Source organism: Naegleria fowleri (assembly GCF_008403515.1).
Source record: "Naegleria fowleri strain ATCC 30894 chromosome Unknown tig44, whole genome shotgun sequence".
Lineage (NCBI taxonomy): Eukaryota > Heterolobosea > Eutetramitea > Acrasida > Naegleriidae > Naegleria > Naegleria fowleri.
Window position 1 is genome coordinate 188,917 of NW_025407976.1, and position 19,620 is coordinate 208,536.

A 19,620-nucleotide genomic window follows, 5' to 3' on the forward strand; every position below is an offset into this window, starting at 1 on the left:
GTCACATCATTCAATACATTTTTAAATATACCTTCATGTACAATGAAGAGATGACACTCTCTCTTATTATTGAGAGCTTATGTTTTGTTTTTGGGTAGGTCGATAATTGCAACCTCTCTCGTGACGAGTTGGCGCCCAAATCGTAAAAAAATGACAGAAAATACACCTCCGACCACTACTAATCCCATGTTTGAATGGGAGTATCAAAAGGTAGAGAGGAAGCTTGATCTAATCATCGGAACAGTACGTATCAATTTAGAGTCTATCTTTTTCATACAATTCCATGATCATGCAGCTTTGGAGAGTAGCCAAGAAGAGAAGCATTGCTGTTGAGCACATCTCTCAGGAAGAGTTGAACGAGTTGACAACAAGAATCATTCATTCGTTCAGCAGCAACAATCATCACATGTTTCAAATAATAATTCAAGCCATCACTTTAAGAATTACTAAACACTCGGCGAAAATTTTGTATGACAGCTTTTTTGGATTTTGCGAGAGATTGGCCTTCTTCTGCACGCTTGTATGGAATAAGGCTGTTTGGGCCAACTTTCTTCGAGATGTTTGTCTGTCTGTTGTAAAAAATGGTGAGACATGTGCCCGTTCAAAATACAGAGAAAAATTGATTCGAAAGTTGTTAAATGATGGTAAAATTCATTCCGAAGAGATTTCTGATGCAGATCTTGTGTATATTTTGAAGCATACAAATATTGAACAACAAGTGGAGGAGCTAAATGAGAATGACGAAAACCATGAAAACCTTACGGAGATGTTCCAATCATCACCGGATTTGTTGGAATTGAAACAAATTGATGAAATTCATCCGTTAATATCTTTTAATTCTTCTCTAGATCTCGAAATTCTTTTAAATATCAAAGGTAAACCCACATCCTTCCAACAACAACATATTAAAACAATGGACAAATATTTTGAACGTTTGCTCAAGTTGTCATTCCGTGAAGGAGACGACACGATGTCTTCATTTCCAGAATTATGCTATGACAGTGAGGACGAAATGATACTAGACGTAAACAAAAAACCAAAGAGTTTTCTAATATTGGGGGAGTCATGTACGTACAATTTATTTTGTTTGTTGATGATTATAATTTTAATTTCTTTGTGAGCAGTCAGCGGAAAGGGTAATATCGCAAAGAAAATTTCACAACATTTCAATTGTGTCAGATTAGATTTACAAGAAATGGCCAAAGAGGAATTTATGGCAAAGAGCGAAATGGGATTGACTGTAAGTTGAGTATTGTGACACCTTAAATATGTTCATCTCTCCTTTAAAGATCGAAAAGCATTTAAGGGAGGATCGAAGCATCCCAAACTCGGTGATAACGGACATGTTGAAAAAGTGGTTGATGTCAGATTCTGTTATTGAACGTGGCTATACGCTTGAGTGGGGAAGCATTCTTGGTCACGATGTTAGAACTGAACTCTCAAAGTCTCTTGAAGAATATCCACCGAAATATGTCCTTAATTTAGAACTTGATTCAAAGGAAAAGGCCTCACGAAAACAAGAAATGATATCTAGAATTTCCAAAAGAATTGATGAGCTCGAAAAGACAATTGAAGAAGAGGATGAAAAAGAGAGAAACGAGATGGAAGAGGAGAGAAGAAAACAAGAATTGAAAGAAGAAAAAAAACGTTTGTTAGAAACACAAAAATTAAACAACATGAAAGAAAATCAAGAGAAAGACGAAAACAATGAAGACGGTGACTCAAAAGAGAATGAGGAAGAAACAGAGGGTGAAGAGCCTCCAAACGAAGAGGAGGAAGAACAACCTGTTGAAGACGAAGAAACCAAATTGGAACGAGAAAAAAAGAAAGCCCTAGAAAGACAAACAAAATTCATGGAGAGACTCGAATAGTAAGTGTCACATTAGAATCATTAGCATCTATAACCAACGATGAACAGCTTTTATTTGAAAAGAAAAATTTCGGACGATGTTTGTTCTGACCCAGAAGAATTGGAAGAGATTATTCAAAATGCTAAAACTCATTCAAAGTTTATTTCTTCGAATACTTCATCCCAAAGTTTAAATGATGTATTTTTCAACATTTTGCAGAGAATTGTTCGAGCCTCTCCCAATATCCTTGCAAAAAGCGCATCGTTGCCGAGTGACAATCCAGAAGAAGAGGAGGACCCTCATGCACAACTCTCTGCAGCGTTGGAGAAAGGATACAAATGGAGCAGCTGGAAAAAGTACTGCCCTGTTAGGTTCCAAGTTGACAGAGCAATAGTGGAGGGTACATATCCAGTTCTTTTCAGAGGTAGAATTTATTTATTGTCAACTAAAGAGTACCAAAAGGAATTTATGACGAATCCGTCTTATTATTTGAGGAGAAAGCCTCAAAAGAAACAGAGGGTAATATTTGTTTGGAATGGGGAAGAAGGAAAAGAGATATATGAAGAAGGTTTGTTGTTCTTTGCAGTTTGTCTTTCTAACTCCAAAATAGTGGTGAAGAATTATGATGTAGAATGCTCGGGGTTAGAGATCTATACAAATTATGTTAAAACGTTACCCCAACTTCCAAAGGAGCCCAAAAAGCCAGAATCTACCACAAATGGAGCTGAGAATGAAGAGAATGTTGAGCCTGCTTCTATAGAGTATTCAGAAGATATTGCCAAAAGTATTTTTGTGAATGCAGGTTCATCCTCTAACCATTTCGATCATTTGAAACAACTCGTTGAGAGCCCATGCGCATCGATAGCCACTTGTATAGTTGTGATAAAAGCTGAGGCTCCGGAAAGCCAAGCAGAAAAAGAGGACGAAGAGGCTGAAAAATCACATCCACAAGAAGTTGCTGATTTTGTCAAGTACGTCAAAGACAAGGAAGAGCAACTTGCAACTAAAAAGATTAAGGTTGTAGAAGTTTCTTTGACCAGCACATGGGAAGGAGTATTTAACATTAGAAAACAAATTGATCCATTCTATTCTGAAGCGTCTATTGTCTCTGGAATTGAAATTCCAAAAGAAGACTTGATATTTGAAAGAGAAGAATCGGTCACTCAAGGATCTGCAGTCGAGGAAGAAAATGAGGGCGCAGACGATGAGCTAAAATTTGTTCCTGAGCTACGACAAAGAGTGCTTGGTTATTCTGGTCTATTTTGTCCTGTCACCTTGAAAGAGAAGAAGTTATTGATCAAGGGAGATCCATCATTGTGTGTGAGTTACAGGAACAAGCATTACTTGTTTGACAATCAGGAATGCGTTGATCGTTTCATTCTTCGACCTCATCATTACACACAAGACCTTAACCTCTCATCCATCAATATTTGGATCCTTAGTGCTGGTGATCAGAATGCCTTTGGAGAAAGACTCTCCAAGATGACCAAATTATCAGTGATCAAGCTTGAAGAATCCTTTATTGAAAATGAAGGGTCAAGATACGAGTCAGTAAAGAAGTACATTGAAGAATTGGAGAAACCAATGGAGCCCGCAAAACAAGAAAAACCAGAAGAAGAGGATGAAGACGACAATCAAGAAGTTGCAGAGGACGAAGCAGCCAAGCAAGAAAAAAAGATGAGAAGAATGTGCCATATTTTCAAGCTTATCCTCCAAGAAGAAAAGTACAGCCATGGTTATATTCTCACTTCTATTCCATTTGGAGAGAATATAGAACAATTACTTGGCATTCTGGATGAAATTGGAATTTATCCAACGGTGTTGTTGAATTTTAAAGTATCTGAGGAAAATCTTGTCAAAAGTAGATTTGAACAACACAATTCTGAGTATAAGAAAATGGTTTTAGAACGAAAAGTTAAAAAGAGAAAAGAGGCCGAAAAGGATAAAATCGAAAGAAGATTAAAAAAGAAGAAACAAGAGACAGAAAACGAGGAAGAAGAAGAACATTTGAATCAAGCGGAGGAAGAGGTAGTTAAAACAAAGGAGGAAATTATGGAAGAGGTACAAAAATCATACACAGATTCCGTAGAAAAGATTGAAGAAATTATTTCTAGATATCAAGGAAAACGATTTGTCGTCCGCGATATAGACTCTACAAAACCAGAGAGATTGTTCCAAAAGACTCTTGAAGATTTTATCAAATTATTTATGGATAGAAAACCTTTGTTTGATTTTGTAGCACCATGCACTCATGAAATTGCAATTAATTTGATTAATGAGGGTAAAAAGAAGTTAGGATTCTCTTATTTTGACAAGGTAGAAAGAATTATTCAAAGTGAAGAATTTCCAAAGATTCAACAACATTTTCTCACTTTACGTCATGCAGAAGATGACTATATTGTAAAAATTCCAGAAGAGTCACCTCAAGTGACAACCAGACCACAGGAGCCAACAAACAACAATCAAGACGAGATGGAGGAAAATGAAGAACAACCAACAGAGAAAGAAGAAAATGAAGACAACCGAGGTGAGGATGTTACTCAAGAAGAGCAAGAGAATGGAGAAGAGGAAAGTAAGAAAAAACAACCTGAGCCTCCAAAACCAGAACTTTCATTCCCAGTGGTTGTCAACAATAGGGTCTTCTTCTTCCGAACTGAAAAATCTCGAGACATGTTTTTGAAAAACAGAAAATTCTACATGGAACAATCTGTGGATGACCATACGTTCCGACCCAAGATTTTAATCCTCGGAACGGATCAAGAGAAACGCCAAAGTGTTGCAAAGAAGGTTGCAGAAAATCTTGGTTGTGTATATATTAATATGAACGAAATTGTAAATACTTTCAAGCAGTACGATACCATGTTGGGTCACCGATTAAGATCCATTGAAGGAGAGGTTCGATCGAAAGAAGAATTGGAAGATCTTGTAGAGTTGTTAAAATTGAGAGTCCAACATTTTGATTGTCAAGTGAAAGGTTATGTCATGGATGGCATTTATCTTTCATTCGAAGACGTGAAAGAATTATCACTCAGGGGCGAAGTTATTGACAAGGTCTTTTTTTTACATAATGACAAGTAAGTATTGACCTATTTGAATGAAGTACAAAGATTCAAACTGTGTTCGAACTGCAATAGGGAGATGTTCACTCAAGAAGAACGACAAATTGAAACTCTATTCGAAATTGAACGACCATTTACCACATGTCGTCTTCCAATGTTACCTGAATGGTTACTTGTGTCTAATATTCAGAGAGCTGTGACAAGTACTCTCTCAAAACAATATTTATTCCAATTGAAAACAAGTATGGAACTTGCAGCGCCTATTCATGATGTGGGACTTTGCAATTCCTTCTTCACAGAACATTTATCAAAATTTAAAACCCATTGTCCTGTGAAATTTGTGGAAGAAGGTATTCTTTGTGACACAATTGCTGATCGATCACATGTTTATCGATGTCTCTACTCTCAAAGAATTTATTGTATGAATGATGGTGCAGCGTTGGAAAAGTTCCTTTCCAATCCAGAAAAGTACACCAAACATGAAGAAAACTTTCCCTCTGATCTTCCAAGAGAAGTCAATGATTTGGTCCTTAAGGGAGTGGACGCCCTTCGTGAAGAAGAATACGATGATGAAATTGCTTACAAATTTGAATATAAGGGATTTTGCCCAATTTTGTTGAGTATTGGAATTATCATGTGGGGAAAGAGTGTCCACTCGATTGAATATAAGGGAAAGCTCTTTAGGACTTATTCGAGTGAGGGAAGAATTAAATTTATGCAAACTCCTTGGAAATATTTGAATCTTCCACTCCCTGATAAATTGCCCGTTCGACAACGAGAGTGGCCTAATTTAGGAGTGGTTGAATATTTGGAAGAGTCGGTTGCTTCTGTGCTGTCAAACTCTGTGTTGGAGCTTGCAAAAATTAGACCCTTGTACAGAGGTTTGAGTGTCAAGGATTCTGCGTTGAAGCATTTGGCGCTTCTTCTTAAAAGGAACAACAATGCAAACAAATGTATTGTGAATAAACACTAACACTAACTTTTGCGTCCTTTTTCTAAAGTTCAAGAACTCTACTTGAATGGACTTGAGCGAAACAACTTCTAGCCTTAATGGAACTATTACACAGATTCAAATTCCATCGATTTGTTGAAACAAAACAATAATTTAATGTTATTTAAGTTAAAGTGATACAAACACCTTGCAATGACCAAATGCTTTCATGCTCTTCTGTTTGTAAATTTGCTTCGAATACGAGGCCCTTATTTCCTGCATCATTTCGATCAGAGGTATAATAAACTGGAGCGTGGAAAGTATTTTGTACTTTAACCTTGGAATTTTCTGTTGGAATAATTTCAAGTACTGGCAACTCTTCTCTGAGTTGTTTTGGCTTTTGAGTTCTCAAGCAATGAGCTTTTGGATCCCACGCAGCTCCCTCAAGGAATAATCCTCTCACATAGCATCCATCTACTGGCTTGGTCTTAATGTCTATGTAATGGGAGAATTCAGTCACTCGTGTTGTGACAGTGGTTCTGTCGAGAGGCCACTTGTACTTTTTACATGTCATTTGAACAAGTGCGGTAATGTATGACACTGGTTCATGCAAACCACTCAACCAAATAACAATTGGATCTTCACCTGTTCGAATCCATTCCACATATTGCTTATGTCTTTCTTTGAAATATTCTAACCAAGAGGATAGATTGAGTTTGGTTTGAGGAGCATAATCTTTCCACAACTTGGGTACAACACCAATGTTAATGGCATTGTTCAAATGTTCCAATTCTTCACTCATACCAATTTCTCCAGCCAAAGCTTTTTGTAAATCAATTAATGATCTTTTCATGACTCCAACGAGAGTGTTCCAGCGATCAATTTCTTGTAAGAGAACAACATGAATTGGTGTGAGCTTGGATGACTTTTGAAGTATCTTTGCTTGAACTTCTTCTCGATCGAATGGCTCAGGAATTATACTTAAAGCTGATTTGATATATTCTTCTCCTTCACTCTTAGATCCACCACTATGAGCGCCCACTTGAAGTGAAATCAGATCAGACCACAAATTACTCGTAGAATTAGTGAGATATCCAATTTCTGCATTTTGGTGCAATCCAAATACACATGGAGAGTTGGTCAACTTGATATTCTTTTCAATAAATTCCATAAAGTCCTCAACTCCAAGTGGTACAATCACATTCTGTTTTCCTATCGTCTTTTCTCTTTCCATAGGTGGCAATTCATAAGTAATTTCATCATCACTGTAGAATCTAAATGGTTGGAAAGCATCAAATAAAAAGTCTCCCATGTACTCATTGAGATAGGTTGTAAGAATTCTTCTGTCGAATTTATCTGTAACTCTTCCTCCGTACATGGCTTCACCAACAAGGTATTTTAAGCTATCCCATGGAATAGGATCATTGTACATGGCTGCCTTATTGAGATAAGTTTTGATAAGACTAAAACTGACATCAAAGTCAGACTTGTTAAAGTCGTAAGGAATATTCCAACCAATCTTTCCGTATTTTCTTCGTTCTTGAATTACAGCATGGAAATAGGAAAGGACATAGACCAATGGTCTGAATGCCTTGTGTGTGCATTCATCTAGCTCAGCATTGGAAATGTTAGAGAATGTTGATTTCATGTTAAGTTGCAATGAATTCGGAGGTTCCGTCACCACTTTGAGAGATCTTTGAAGAATACCAATTGGGAATTTTGGAGTAACTTCAGTGGTGAGCCAAAGTCTAAACTCGTCATGTACTTTGTCCTTATCGAGTTTCTCAAGAACGTGCTCCACATTTTTCATCCAATCAACTAATAGGTGACAATTTTGTAAAAGCACCCACATTCCTTTAGAAATACCCTTCTCTAATAGAGCTAAGGCCTTTTCACCTTGACCCTCACCCAAAGAAATGTACTTGACACGCTTGTCTAACTCATTGGAGAGCTTAATAATGTCATTTGCAGGATCATATCCAGGACTGATCATACAAACAATTGGTGAAAGCTTCGAACTTTGGTTGAAAATATTGTCAAATGTCAGAACTGGAGGTTTAACAAAGTATTCACTCTTCATCTCCTCTGCAATAAAGCTTGTTGCAGCAACAACAATTCTGTCAGGCCTTAGGCAACGAAGAATACACATTCTTTGGAAAGAGCTTGCCGATTGGAACTTTTCTGATGGAAGTGGCAGTTTTTCAGGTTCAGGAGCATCATACCATTCCTTCCATTTTGGATTATTGACAACATCATCCGCCAGTCCTTGCAGCGATTCAGAAATCTTTGAAAGTTTAAGTAAATCTTTCCATCCTCCCTCGGCAATCCATTCAGGGAAAGGATTTGGTTTCTCAAGACCCATAGAGATATCTCCTTTAAGGAAAAAGTTAAATTCGAGAGGATCAAGTCTTTCTTCACTCTGCATAATCTTGAGTACAATCTGTAAAGAGAAAGATAGCTTGTGAACACCAAATAAGCCAGCACAGGTATAACTATAGGCAGACTTGGTCAAATAGTCAATAATATTGTCCAATCTTCCTTCTAACATTCTTGAAGGTTGACTTCTTGAGAGCGATGTTTCAAACACATCTTGCGAGAATGAAGACAATGAATATTCATACATGGAGTTGATGTTCGACAGACTTGAAAGAACAAAGTAGAGAATGGTTCCTCTCTTAGCTGCTGGCCTATAACCTTGTCTGGCTTTGAAGTTATCCTTCTCGTTTTGTTTCGTTTGAATAATCTTAGTATTAATTTCACGGACTTTGTTTCTAGTTTCTTCTAATGTTTTGATCAACTCCACATTATCAATCAAAGTACCATCACTCGAAGAGTTAAGTTCTTTCAATATCTTAGCCTCTAATTGTTGCAATAGAGCCTTGCTTTCACTCATTGTTTGTACCAAGTCCCTTCTTGCTTCTTCTAATTCTGGTCTTTCATGATTCACAACAATATTCAGTAATTGTTCTTCAAGACCTTCTTCTGTGACACTGTAATTAATAATGGTGGTCTTGCTAGCAATTTCTGGAGTGTAGTGAGGATTAGATAGTCTAGTACACATATAAAGTTTGAATTTTGGATCTACATCAATTTCATCGCTTCCAATTCTCACAATTCTCTTCTTTCCTCGAATCTCCATATCGAGCACAGGATCGATCATTGGATCAATTTCTTCATCCACATTCTCAAATAGAATGGTTTCACCATATTTCATAGCATTTTCAATCTTTCTCATGAAATCGGAGTCGCTAAATGAACAAATCTTGATATTCTTTTCTTTGTTCTTGATCCATTTAACAGCTTGTAATTGGGGATCAATACAAATTGGAAAACGAGATGCATGGGTGGTTAAGATACCATTTTGTGTTGAAATTTTGTCGGAAGGTAAACCTTCATAAGCCCATTGACTCTTTTGCACGTCGTCTGTTAAGATGTCCTCAATGTCAAATGGGAAAGTGATGGGAATGTTTGTTTCTTTGACTTCATTTAGCCATTCTTGCATCATTTCTTTCCTAAAATCGACTGTGAAGGCACCAGTGTAGCTCAAAAAGGCAGAACATATCAAGCAATCACCAATGAGTCTGTTCTTCTTTTCAGATAATTCATGAATTTGCTGAGCCCATCTTTCTCTTTCAGAACCAAGTCCTTCAATAAGCTTATTGGCTGCAATGAGTTTAGCTTCCATGTTTTGCTTCTTCTCCATTAAATTCTTCTCTTCTTCTTGACCATTCTGGTATTTAACCTTGTATTCTGCAATGTCTTGCTTGAGTTGTTCCAATTTAGACTTGATTGAAGCAAGTTGCTCGGTAAAGGATGCCAACTTCTTTTCAGCTTCTTCCTTTTTCTTTCTAATAGGTTTAACCACTTTCATAGCTTGATAATATTCTCGCATGGAATTGACCCACTTGACAATTTCTGCAAGAGTACTTGAAACTTTACCAATTTCCTCTGGTTTCATTGAATCGCCATTCTTTTTGTATATTTGTTCGATACGATTGATCTTGTTAGAAGTAAGTCTTCCTTTGTCATATGTAACAAGTCTATTGAAGAACGCTTCAGTCATGATGGACTTTACGTTCACCCATGTAATTTGAGAAGGAGTTTCATCTTCGAGTAGAATATAAATACAAGCACCAACATCTTGAATGACTTGTGCAGGGCTTGCAAATGCCTTAAGTTCTGTAATCGCATTTCTGTCAAGCTTCTTTAAGGATTCTTCTGCTGCTCTAACTGCAGGTTCTGCAACTGCAAGCTTTTCTTCTTCTTCGATCTTCTGCTTTTGAATATTTTCCAACTCCTTCTTGATTTCTTCTTCACGTTCCTGTTGCAGCTTACTTTGCTCAGACGCTTCTGCCAATCTCTCCGAAATCACTTGAAGTAACTGTTGATTTTCTATAGATTTTTTCTCTAAAATTGCAGAGGCCTCAGAAAGCTCTTTCTTTCTTTCTTCCACCTCGTCTTTGCCTTCTCTCAGTTTCTTTAGACCTCCTTCCAATCTTTTAATCATTTCGTCAATTTTGTTCCTATTTTCAGCCAGAAGACGTTTATACGTATTAATATAGTCCAAGTAATTCTTTGGTGTGACATAATTGTATCTTCTATATTCGAGGGCAAATCTGGAACTATATCTTTCTACGCTTTGATGGACAAATATCATATGTTCATTAATGCCATCTAATAAATCTTGTGGAACAGAGTCGTCTGACAAAAACTGATTGGCGACCTCTTTTAAGGCTTGTGCAGGCCAAGAGGTAAACCAATCAATGGTAGTACTGCTAACTAAACTAGGGAAATTTCGACAACGTACTCTCAAAGTACTTCCGGTAGGTGTCATCGCAAGTACAATATGTAAATTATTTCTACACTTGTTAATAAAGTAATTCCACATATTTTCTTTGCTTGGAATGATATTGGTAGATTTGATCTCCTTGGCAACGCTTGAATATAGTTCTTCTTTTTCATTGTCTTCGAATAGGGCAGGAACAACACCAGATGATAACATATTATTGATAAATTCGAGGAATCCTTCTTCTACAACGTGAGCATCCGTAAAAAGGAACAAAACCTTTTTGTCCTCTACACCTAGCTTTTTGTAAAGCGTCTTCAAGTCATCCCTAAACTGTGTTTCGTTGTATCCTCTTGTCAATTTAATTTCAAACAGCTCATAACCAGCTACGAACGATGCAAGTCGACTTAAACTCTGCTTTCCAGACCCTCCTACACCAATAAGCAAGGCGTTTCCTCTGTCCATTCTAACAATTCTTAATAGTCTTGTCAAGTGTTCGAGAGCATCTTCAAACATTACAAGATCAAGCTTTTTAACACCAGGTCGTTCATTGTAAATATTAATTGCATCTTCAATCACAGGTTTTATCTTGTCATAGTCGACAAGATCTTCATACAGTCTTGCATTGTTTGGGTCCTGGAAGTCCAGGAAGTCTCCAAATACAATTGGGTTCTTCAGCACTGATTCCGCAACAGATCCAAATGATGTTTTCACTTCATCTTCAATTGCCGAAATAGTAAGATTTTTGTCGGCAGCTGAAATTAATCTATCGTGGAAAACTCTCAAACACTCATTTCTCCATAACCTAACAAATTTTGCGATATCATTTTGTTTGTCAATTGTGGATAAGCACAATCCTTCATAAATTCTACTCAAGTCTCGCAAGTTAAATAAATAGTGGAACTTCGCAGGAGTAGGAGGAAGACTTGAAACTAAGTTCTTGTAGAGTTTGATGGTGCAAGCAGTAATCTTTGGACCAATGTTTTGAATTTCTGGATTAAAGTTACTGAGATGATGAGACAAAATAGAGTTATAAATATGTTCAATAGAGTAATCAGATGGAAATGAAACATTAAGAATGTTGAACTTCGAAAGGATTCTAGGATCAATGGCATTAGTACCAAATGTAGGTTGCATAGCTGCAACATATTGCATATCTAGTAATTTCATAAACGCTAGATTTTGCGTTTTGCGTTCATAGAAACCATGTTTTTCTAACATCAATTTCAATAAGGCGATTGGTTGTTGGGTACCGTACTTGTCAAAGTTTGGCATATTCATATCATCAATAACAACGATCATCTTCTTTTGTTGTAAAGGTCCGTAATTATCTCCAACACGCTTCTCAATGTTGTCTTCAATTGTTCTTTGTAAATCTAAGCTGGAAGTTCTGCTTGAGAAGTTGATTGAGAGGCTGGTAAGCTTTTCATTCTTTTCTGTAACGTCTTTCACAAAGTTCTTGATCATGACAGTCTTTGCAGTTCCTGATGAGCCAACAAACAACACTGGCTTGCCCAATGTAACAAATGTTTGAAGGAAACTAGTGTAGCGAACAGTATCAATGGTAGGAACGATAATACTTGAAAAACGTCCATTAATTGGTGGTTGATATACTGGAACAATCAATTTCCATGGCTTCCATTGGTGACTCTTGACATCAAAGAAGTATTCATACAAGGTTAATCTGGATGGACAACATCCTGCACCAACAAAGTGATCTGTGAGTGATTCGCCATTGTCTACCGGTTTCCATTTTGTAATCTTCTTAACAAAATCGTCAAATCTCTTTCTATCTGAGTCAACAATTACAGCTCCTACCGACCAAACTAGAGCAAATATGAAAAGACATTCAAGCTCTCTTTCGTCGTCAGTGTTCTGTTCAGGATCAGCAAAAATATAATCTAAAATATTACAATGTTGCGAAACAAATGAAACTGAATTCATAACAATAGAGGTTTTGATTCTTTCTGTGAAAGATCCATCCAAGTCAATACCCTTCAAGACATATTCAATACAACTTTTCTCATATTTTTCAAACAATCGTTGTAATACCTCAACTTTTTCTGGATGATCTTTCTTCAATTTATGATTCAACCATGTCCAAATAAAAGGTTCAAAGCCTAAATTCTTTGGATCCACATAGACCATACCACAACGACTAACTGTTGCTGGAGAAGCTACTCTCAGGTTGCCCACTTCAAAAAGAAGTGAACACAATGGATACAATAAACTTATTCTTTCGCCGTTTGGTAATGTCAATACCTTATTATCGTCCATAACAGAGTTCATATTTTCTACCCACTCAGCATCAACATCTCCATCAAACACAAGGTATCTTCGTTCAGCATGAGCTTTTTCGGAAGGTTGGTTGAGCTCTTTAAAGTAGTAGGATAATAAACCATATGTCCAATCTCTTGTGTCTTTGTCTAACACACCATGTAATTCAGCAATACTTTGTGCCTTTGGATTCATAACCAACTGTTTAACGGTAAAGTTGAATGCTTTTTTCAATGCACTACAAAGAGTATTGAAAGCGACAGTCTTTCCACCTTGAGTCTCTCCAACAATCATAACAGAGTGACGAGTTTCGAGAGTTTCATAAATTTGAATAACTTTGTCAACTTGTGATCCGTCTTCCAAAAGTTTGAGATCCTTCTCAACAAGACTTTCCTCGACTGCTTTGTAGAGTTTAGGATAGGTAACTCTTTCATATGCAATGTTAACAAATAGGTCATTCAACAAATCCTCAAAGAGTGGCGTGTCTTCATAAACGAACTTGGGAGCGTTCATGTCGTGTAAAGCTCTCATCAATAACTCGTCTTCTCTCTTTTCTGGGTTTTCTCTCTTCAATCTACCTGCAACAACCAACACAGACTTTAATGGACGTAAGCCCCAGTCGTAATGATGCTGCTTTGAGAGTTGGCCTTTTGCTAATTCATATAGTTTGGTCATTTTTCTTGCCAAAACTCTAGCAGTATTAAATCCTTCAGAGAATAACATAATTTCACAAATAATTTCCAAGTCTGGAACCACCATCACACATGGTCTAAATAAAGCTTTAAGATTATCAGGAAGCTCAACTCGCCCTGCATAACCAGGATTCATCGTAATGAAAATACCAATCTTACTATCGAGCTTAATATCAACTTCCTCGAATCTAAACTCTTCCTTTTTCGACTTGAGAGCGCTTTGAATTTCTCTAATTTGAGTGGAAACAACAGAAAGTACAGGTAACTCAATTCTGTTAAATTCATCAAAGCATCCCCATGCTCCTGTCTGGCACAAGCCACAAAAGTTCATATACATAGCCTTATAATCAAGGCCCTCACCACAGTTAAATACAATACAAATAAGTGCCATACTCTTTGCCAAGTCTTTCACACTTTCAGTTTTACCAGTACCTGCAGGTCCTGATGGGGATCCACCAAGGTTGAACGTAAGAGCTTGAGTCAAGGTCATGAAACATCTATCGGTCAATGGAGTAATAACAAGTCTGCCATTTAGGCCCATGTATTCATAACCATAAACGAATTCTCCTGTACATTGTCTGATTTTGACGTCATTGGCAGATTTGTCCCAGTAAAATCTAAGCTGACTTTCCCAGTCAAACTCTCTTTCATCAAGAATACTGTCTCTGACCAGTCTATCGACGATATCTCTTGCATGCACATCAATAATAATCATAGTTGTGATCTTTTTTCTAATCTGAGATTGGAGAGGAGTTCTCACTTCATCAACCAAATTGTTCAATTGTTTAGTGAGTTGAACTGCAAGCGATTTGACTGCCATTTTTTCTCCGTTCTTGACTCTTCTAAAAGCGTCCTCCACCTCCCATGTCCACCAAATTTGACAGCCACACAAGCCAATCATTCCAAGATTTTCTTTTACCCATTCAATTCTATCTCTTGAAGGATAATTGTATACAGCTTTTTTCATGATAATTTTAAGTGTTTTTCTCATTTCGTTTTGGACTGCAGTTAGCCATTTTTCGATAAACCCTTCTGCTCGTACAGGTTTATCAAAATTGAATTCCTCTCCTTCTTTAGATCTCATACCTACAACCAGGTTGGTATTTGGCTTAAAAATTAAACTTCCAACATTTTCGAATAGATTACCAATGTGTTTTTGAATAGCATTCAAATCAGAACTACCCAAGATGCTTAATAATTCATCATCAGAAATGAAGAAAAATCGAGGAAAGGCGTTTCTTTTTGATTGAAGATAGTTATTCAATCCCTTTTGGCATTCATTCAGCCTAACCTGTAGACTAGATAAAATTGCTAATCTGTTATCACCCTGGCAACAATTTTCAAGGACAGTTCTATTCTTTGCTGTTTCAGCCATAATCTTTGCCCATTCACCATCGATCTTTTTAAATGCTTTAGCCTGTTCGGGTAGCTGATCTTTGATGTCCTCAGACCCAATAAAGATGATTTCAAGATACATCCATGTTCTTTGGACATCTATCCATAATGAAGTTACTTCATCAATCTTGGATAAATTTCCTTCCCACTTGCTCAACTCTGCAGCAAATGGAACAGAATGCTGAGTTCCCGAGATTGCAGCCAAGTTTGCTGTGTCCTCTTCTAGCTGCTCCTTAATAGTGTCAACGGCCGTAAGAACAAACCCTCTATCTTCATTATCTCTAACATGTTTTTTAAGTTCAAACTTTTTGTTTCTCCATACCTCAGCAACCTTTTTGATTGTATTTTCGACATCAAGTTCTTTGTTGGCAGATTCAGTGATTTCGTTGATACTATTTTCGTATTCATATAGATTCATGTCAATCAAATTCTTCAAGGTAAATGTCGATGGGTTAATATCAAAGTTTTTACCTGTTGCCTGCATTAATTGTTCCCAATGTCTTTCTCTCAATGCCTCGCTCTTTAGGCAAGACAGTAGCTCAATGGTTTTTTGGAAATGCTTCACTTTGCTTTTAAAGGTTTTATGAGCATGCAATTCCTGAAGTTCCTGAGGGAATTCTTTCTTGCTGATCAATATTTGGGAGAATCTTGCAGTTTCTTTTGTCATTTCTTCAATAGGAGCTTCCACCCAAAGAGTACGAGACCATTTCGATACTTTCTTTTGCCAGTCTCCGAAAATATCGAAAATCTTTCCAATCTTTGATATTTTCTTTTCTAATTGAACAAAATCAGGATACGGCGTTATTGGAAGATCGAATAACTTTTCTGATTGAACAAGATAATCTCTTATCTTCCTCTTTTCCTCAAGTTTTTCTTTCAATACTTCCATTTGGGCAAGTCCATCTTCAAGCTGTACGTTTGGATTACCTGGTCCATTCTCGAATTCTTCTTTAAGTTGAGAAACTTCAATCTTAAATTGTTCCACTCTATTGCGAGTTTCTGATGTAAATTTCTCTTTCTGTGGAACAAGCTGTTGTTCCATCTCTTTGGCTGAAGATAACAGAGCATTCCATTTCATTCTCAATGAATAAACTAAATCTAGTTCATCTGCAGGTATCTTTACCGAATATGATAGCATGGTATGATAAATATCTTCAACCTCCATGTAATCTCTTTCAATGTCTACCGAGTTTGATCTAGCTTCATCCATCACTGACAATACTTTTCGTAAGTCGTCAAGCTCCACGATTTCTTGACCGAGCCCTTCTTTATATTTGTCAATTCTTTCATTCAGTGCAAGTAGTTTTGGCTTAATATTTGTATTCAATAACTTTGCCATAGCTTCAATCCATTTTCTCAACTCCTCAGTAAATGATTTCACAAATGATGTGGAGTCAATTCTAATGAAATCCAAGTCCTTAACCTGTTTTGAGTGAGATTGAATATCTTCATGCAACTTGTGATAGTCTTCTAATTTTTTGTAATAGCTGTCCCAAGATGGATCCTTGCTTCCAAACTTTTCCATTGCCAATTCTTTTGGAGTTTTCCAATATTCTTGATATTTAGAATAATTATTTACATAACGCTGAATGGAAGTTAATGTCTTTTGAATACCATTATTCAACAACAGCATCTTTTTTGTAATGACAGGAATTTGCAAAATGTCATTAAAGAATGAGAAATGATTCGCAATGATGGCCTGTGGATCTATTTGATCATCTTTCTCGGTTTTCACCTCAATATTCGTGATTTCGTGACATGTTCCGCTATACCATCTTACAAACTGTTTGGTAGCATTTACCGAGCAATTTACAACTCTGTCTAACATATCTGAAATGTCATCTAGGCCAGGACTAATAGTGATGGACTTGTGATAAAGAGAAACGCTCACTTTGATCAAGGGTATTTGACGTTTTGTGACTAATGGCTGATTCTTTTTCTTCTTGCTCAAATAAAGTAGATCCATCAGCTCATCAATGCTGGAAGACACATTTTTAACTAGTGCTTTAAAAATACGCTTTTCCCAGTGAGTATAATAACCTTGAAGAATCTTTTCTCTACCTGTAGCAGACTTGCTCTCACTTTCAATTACATTGCTATTAATGAGATCTCCTTCAATTTTTAAGAGTGTTTGTCCAATGGTTTTGTATTTCTTTGCAAGACTTGCACTCTTTTGTTCAACAGATTTTTCTATGGTCTCTACAAGCTCCGCAAGAGACATCATGGTCTCTTCAGTTCTAATTTCAGGTTTTGTCAAAAATGGACTTTTTAGCTGTTGAATGAGCGATCGAATCACTGATGCATTTCTTTGCATCTTTTGAACAATAGACTGGAAATCTGAAATTTCAGAATTACATCTTTTGATGAACTCATCAATACCCAAAGAATTCCAATTTAGTACTGAAAATCCTGGCTCGAGAATCTTTTTCAACCGAGTTATCAGCGGAGTCAACACTTTTTCTTCTGCAGAGTCCAATGAGTCTTTAGCAGTGATGAAGTTATCAATCATACTTTTCAAGTTCTCAATATATTTGTGATATTTTTCTTCCTGTAGAGTAACATTCAAAGCAATATCAGGAACTTTCTTTCCCAGCTTGTCCAAATATCTCGTTTCTTGAATTAATAACAAAAGTTTAGGATGAAAATTTACAATAATTTTGTTTCCTTCCCTAGCAAGGATGTTTCCTTTCAGATACTTGATTGTATCTTCGGTAACAGTTGCTTTCCATTCTTTAAATTTTGACTCTTCAAACTCTTTGATTTCTTTTGCAATACTGGTTGCCTTGGAAGATATTTTCTTTCCTTCATCAGTATTTAGCATGTCTGGGGCTTCATAAAACAGGGCAATAGGTTTTCTAATTCTCTCAAATAAAGAATGAGACCAATAAATAGCACCAGAAACAGGTGGCATGTTTTTTGTTCTTGGAGGATTCTTCTTTTCATTCGTGAATATTTGATAAATATTGTCAACTTCCTCTCCGTATCGTTCAAGAATATCTATCGATTTGAGCATCATTTTCTGGTTGATAGAATCTTTGTCCTGACTATTGATTTTTTTTACATCTTGCAACAATCTAAATGCTCCCTCAGCAGATCTAAGCTTCTTGAAACTCTTGTCAATAAATAGATTTGTTTGATTTTTAATCTCCTCACTATTTTCTTTGAATTGTTTGAAAACTTCAATCCACTTCAATTGATATGCTCTATTAAAAATTAAATGAGATATTTGCTGGAATGGTAGAATTAAATCTTTGAGTCTCTCTAAAATCTCATCAATGCCACTTTCACCAGTGATATCTATCAAGAATTATTAAGAGCCAAACTTGCATGAGACATGAGTACTTACTTCTTAGCTCTGGACCTAAAAAGGTCTTATATCTAGCAATAAATAGGGCAAGCTCTTTCAACTCGTAACATCTTTCAGACATGTAATCTGATTCTTCAAAGAGAGAGTCTTTTTCAAAGTGCCAACGTTCATCTTTGCTTGTATTTTCAATTTTTTCTCTCACTTGAAAGTAGGTCTATCAAACCATGAACCAACCAAATTGTAAGTCGAGAAAAATAACACCAACTATCACATACCGTCTTCCATTTTTGTAGAACTTCAGCACCTTCAAGAAGTTTTTCACTTAGTTTCAAAGGATTGTTAAATAAATTATTTACATCTAAACTACTTTCTAGATTGATATATTGAGCAACTTTTGTGCAAATTTCTTTTGCAATTAGTTCCATCAATGGAATCATTCTCTTATCGGTATTATAGTATCGGCTGATGACCCAAACCATTCGAATTGCATTCATCATAGATGGAAGCGTATCGGAAATTGGTGTTAATGATCCTCTTGCTTGAGAAATATTCTTGAAATGTCTTTCGAGTGTTTGTAAAAACTTCACATTTTCCTTGGCTTCCATATAAAGTTTCGTCAATTCTTGAAATTGATCATCAAAACCGGGTAATAGCTGAGCATCATAAATTCTCAAAACTTCAATTGCATTCTTTACAGTTTTACTGTTCAAAGATTCCCAAATCGTTCCCAGAGAGGCATGCCTTGTCCTCCAGTATTCAATTTCCGACAAAGGACCCTGAAAATAGTTGATGAAGAATATTATTGATATTTTTTGTTGCTTTGACTGCTAACTTACCTCTCCTTCTCTCTCTTGATTTACAACTTTTTCCAAGAGAGCATTGATTGATTGAGTCCAATTGCTGAGACAAGCCTCCAATTTCGCAACAATCTAACACAACATAATGAATTAGCAATCAAATATCCTCTCATCTACTTACATGCTCATCCTCTGCTGCAGTTTTAGGGTCATCATCAAGATGAACATCCGGAAGATCAATGATAACCTCTCCTGATAGTTGCTTTACAGTATGCCCAACCTGACCACTGAACTTCTTGAGATGAGATATAAAGTCAGAGTTGAGCGAATGTACTGTTTGAAGAGTTTCATTGTACTTTTGAGTGTCTTCATCATGTGAGGTGGAATCCGATAAAAACGGAAGAAATATATTTTGAAGAAGTATATTCAGATTGGTCAGCGATGTATGACCAACGAACATGTCTTCGTTGTTGTATGAGCCTCGTTGTTGTTGTTGCATTTTTCTTTATTTTGTAGTGGCAAGAAA

General features: G+C 36.5%; 2 protein-coding genes across 2 annotated transcripts; one reads left to right on the plus strand and one right to left on the minus strand.

Moving 5' to 3' along the window:
* Positions 1–150: 150 nt before the first annotated feature.
* On the plus strand, positions 151–5,882 carry FDP41_005416 (uncharacterized protein; the record flags this gene model as incomplete). Its single annotated transcript, XM_044708938.1, has 7 exons — positions 151–243; positions 296–1,067; positions 1,125–1,240; positions 1,290–1,870; positions 1,919–2,418; positions 2,461–4,924; positions 4,985–5,882. The coding sequence occupies 7 exons, from the start codon at positions 151–153 to the stop codon at positions 5,880–5,882; spliced, it is 5,424 nt and encodes a 1,807-aa protein (XP_044560135.1).
* A 142-nt stretch (positions 5,883–6,024) lies between these two features.
* Positions 6,025–19,593, minus strand: FDP41_005417 (uncharacterized protein; the record flags this gene model as incomplete). The annotated part of the gene is made up of 5 exons (XM_044708939.1): positions 6,025–18,287; positions 18,337–18,511; positions 18,573–19,073; positions 19,134–19,226; positions 19,276–19,593. The coding sequence occupies 5 exons, from the start codon at positions 19,591–19,593 to the stop codon at positions 6,025–6,027; spliced, it is 13,350 nt and encodes a 4,449-aa protein (XP_044560136.1).
* Positions 19,594–19,620: the final 27 nt, after the last annotated feature.